Consider the following 1,786-nt stretch of genomic DNA (forward strand, 5'->3'; position numbering starts at 1 on the left):
TAAACTACGTCAGATAAATGATACAGTTTTCTATTTATTTTAGTAATGGGAAATACGGACCCTTGCTATTCTGCACGGACAACGCACAGTGTATATAAACATATATACTTGTATGCGCACAAGCGATCTTTCTTACGATGACATAGAGAAGGCCGGCTTAACTTTAAATTAGCCAAAAGTAGAGATTTATATAAATTTGGCAAAAATAGAGATCTGAATATTTATCACGCCTCGTAATAGGATTAAAGTACCTGCAAATTCTAAGCCTGCAGCCAGTGATATGAACCTCGCCATCACCAAGCCATATGCATGGCATGGGTGCTTCATAAAAATATATTTAATTAATTAAAGTGTCGAAAGCATGCAAACTAACAATCTAATCTCCTGCTTTTTTTACAATAGAGTTGTTTGACATGTAGCTACATCAAACCTGTTTGAATAATATCATGACTTTTTGTCAAATCGATGATTTGGAGAGGTAGTTTTTCTTAAATTAAAGTAAATCTCATATGGTGCCCCCAATTACAATTAGTAAATATAAGATGGCGAGGTGTGCAAATCACTGGCTGATGGAGTGGTGTGATTCATTTTCTCGCTTCAGGTAAAGAGCTAATGTGCTTGTACGGGTACCCGGACGGTAGTTGGGAGTTGACACTGCCGGAGGAGATGGTGCCGCCAGGCCTGCCGGTGCCGACACGAGGCATCAACCGCCGGCGAGATTATGTGAACCGTTCTGACTACCTGACACTCGTCGCCCACCACTCCGACTCGTGGCTCATGGGCGTCACCTTTTTCTTGTCCACTCATCTCGACGCCAACCAAAGGTACGTTACTACTACTGTTGCTGCTGCTCCTACCACCACCACCACCACCACCACTACTACTACTACAACTTCGTTTCACAAACAGTTTTTTTTGTGCACTTAACATTTAGGACATTTATATGTGCAATCTAACATTTAGGACATTTATATGGACAAACAGTTTTTTTGTGCACTTAACAAACACGGGAGAGAATACAGCTTCAATAGAGCCGTAGTCCTGCGGAACTAATTGTTAGAGCCTCAGCATTAAATAATGGGCTATTCTTATTAGGGGCAATCTTCATCTTCTATTTAAATCATTATGTTTTAGTGCTTATATAGCTCCTAATTGTGTTACATATTGTGTTACATATTGCTTGCGAAGCCAATTGCTGATTTGATGATGTTGGGTTACTTTCTCTTTCAGGATACGTTTATTTGATATGGTAAACGAGATGCGAACAGTCCATGACGAATTCTATCTCTCTTACGGTCTTTCTTGGCTATCAACATTTGCGCGATACAATGCAAACAGGGAGTCGAGTGCACTAACTCAAGAGAATGTGTCCAATCCAGACGTAGTCTCCATCACACATGCTGAAGAGAACGTGCCACCTGCTCAAGACTCGATGCAAGTTTTGTCTGCTCCAAACAGGGACTCTAGGAAGCCTGCTAAAGACAAACAAAAGGATAATGAAGTTACTGACTTTTGCGGATCTTGTAATGCTCCGTATCATGCCAATGCCTTTTGGATTGGTTGTGACGGATGTGACCAGTGGTTCCATGGCAAATGTGTGAACATAACTGCCTCTGAAGCAAAACATATCGAAGAATACAAGTGTCCTGACTGCATCCGCGAGGTGATCGGAGAGTAGGATATAATATGTGCCCCATTCCTTTATTTTGGGGTATGCAGTCACCCTTTGTATGAAAAATGATTAACTAGAAAGGTAGTGAGAGAGGCATTACATTCTTTTCCCATT

General features: G+C 41.0%; 1 protein-coding gene across 1 annotated transcript; it reads left to right on the forward strand.

Moving 5' to 3' along the window:
- Window positions 1-601: 601 nt before the first annotated feature.
- LOC123177656 (PHD finger protein ALFIN-LIKE 3-like) lies at window positions 602-1,678 on the forward strand (the record flags this gene model as incomplete). The annotated part of the gene is made up of 2 exons (XM_044591279.1): window positions 602-824; window positions 1,231-1,678. Coding segments are annotated over 2 exons (671 nt in total), but the record flags the coding sequence as incomplete, so codon positions are not given.
- Between the last annotated feature and the right edge of the window lie 108 nt (window positions 1,679-1,786).

This window comes from Triticum aestivum, unplaced genomic scaffold, assembly GCF_018294505.1.
Source record: "Triticum aestivum cultivar Chinese Spring unplaced genomic scaffold, IWGSC CS RefSeq v2.1 scaffold8401, whole genome shotgun sequence".
Lineage (NCBI taxonomy): Eukaryota > Viridiplantae > Streptophyta > Magnoliopsida > Poales > Poaceae > Triticum > Triticum aestivum.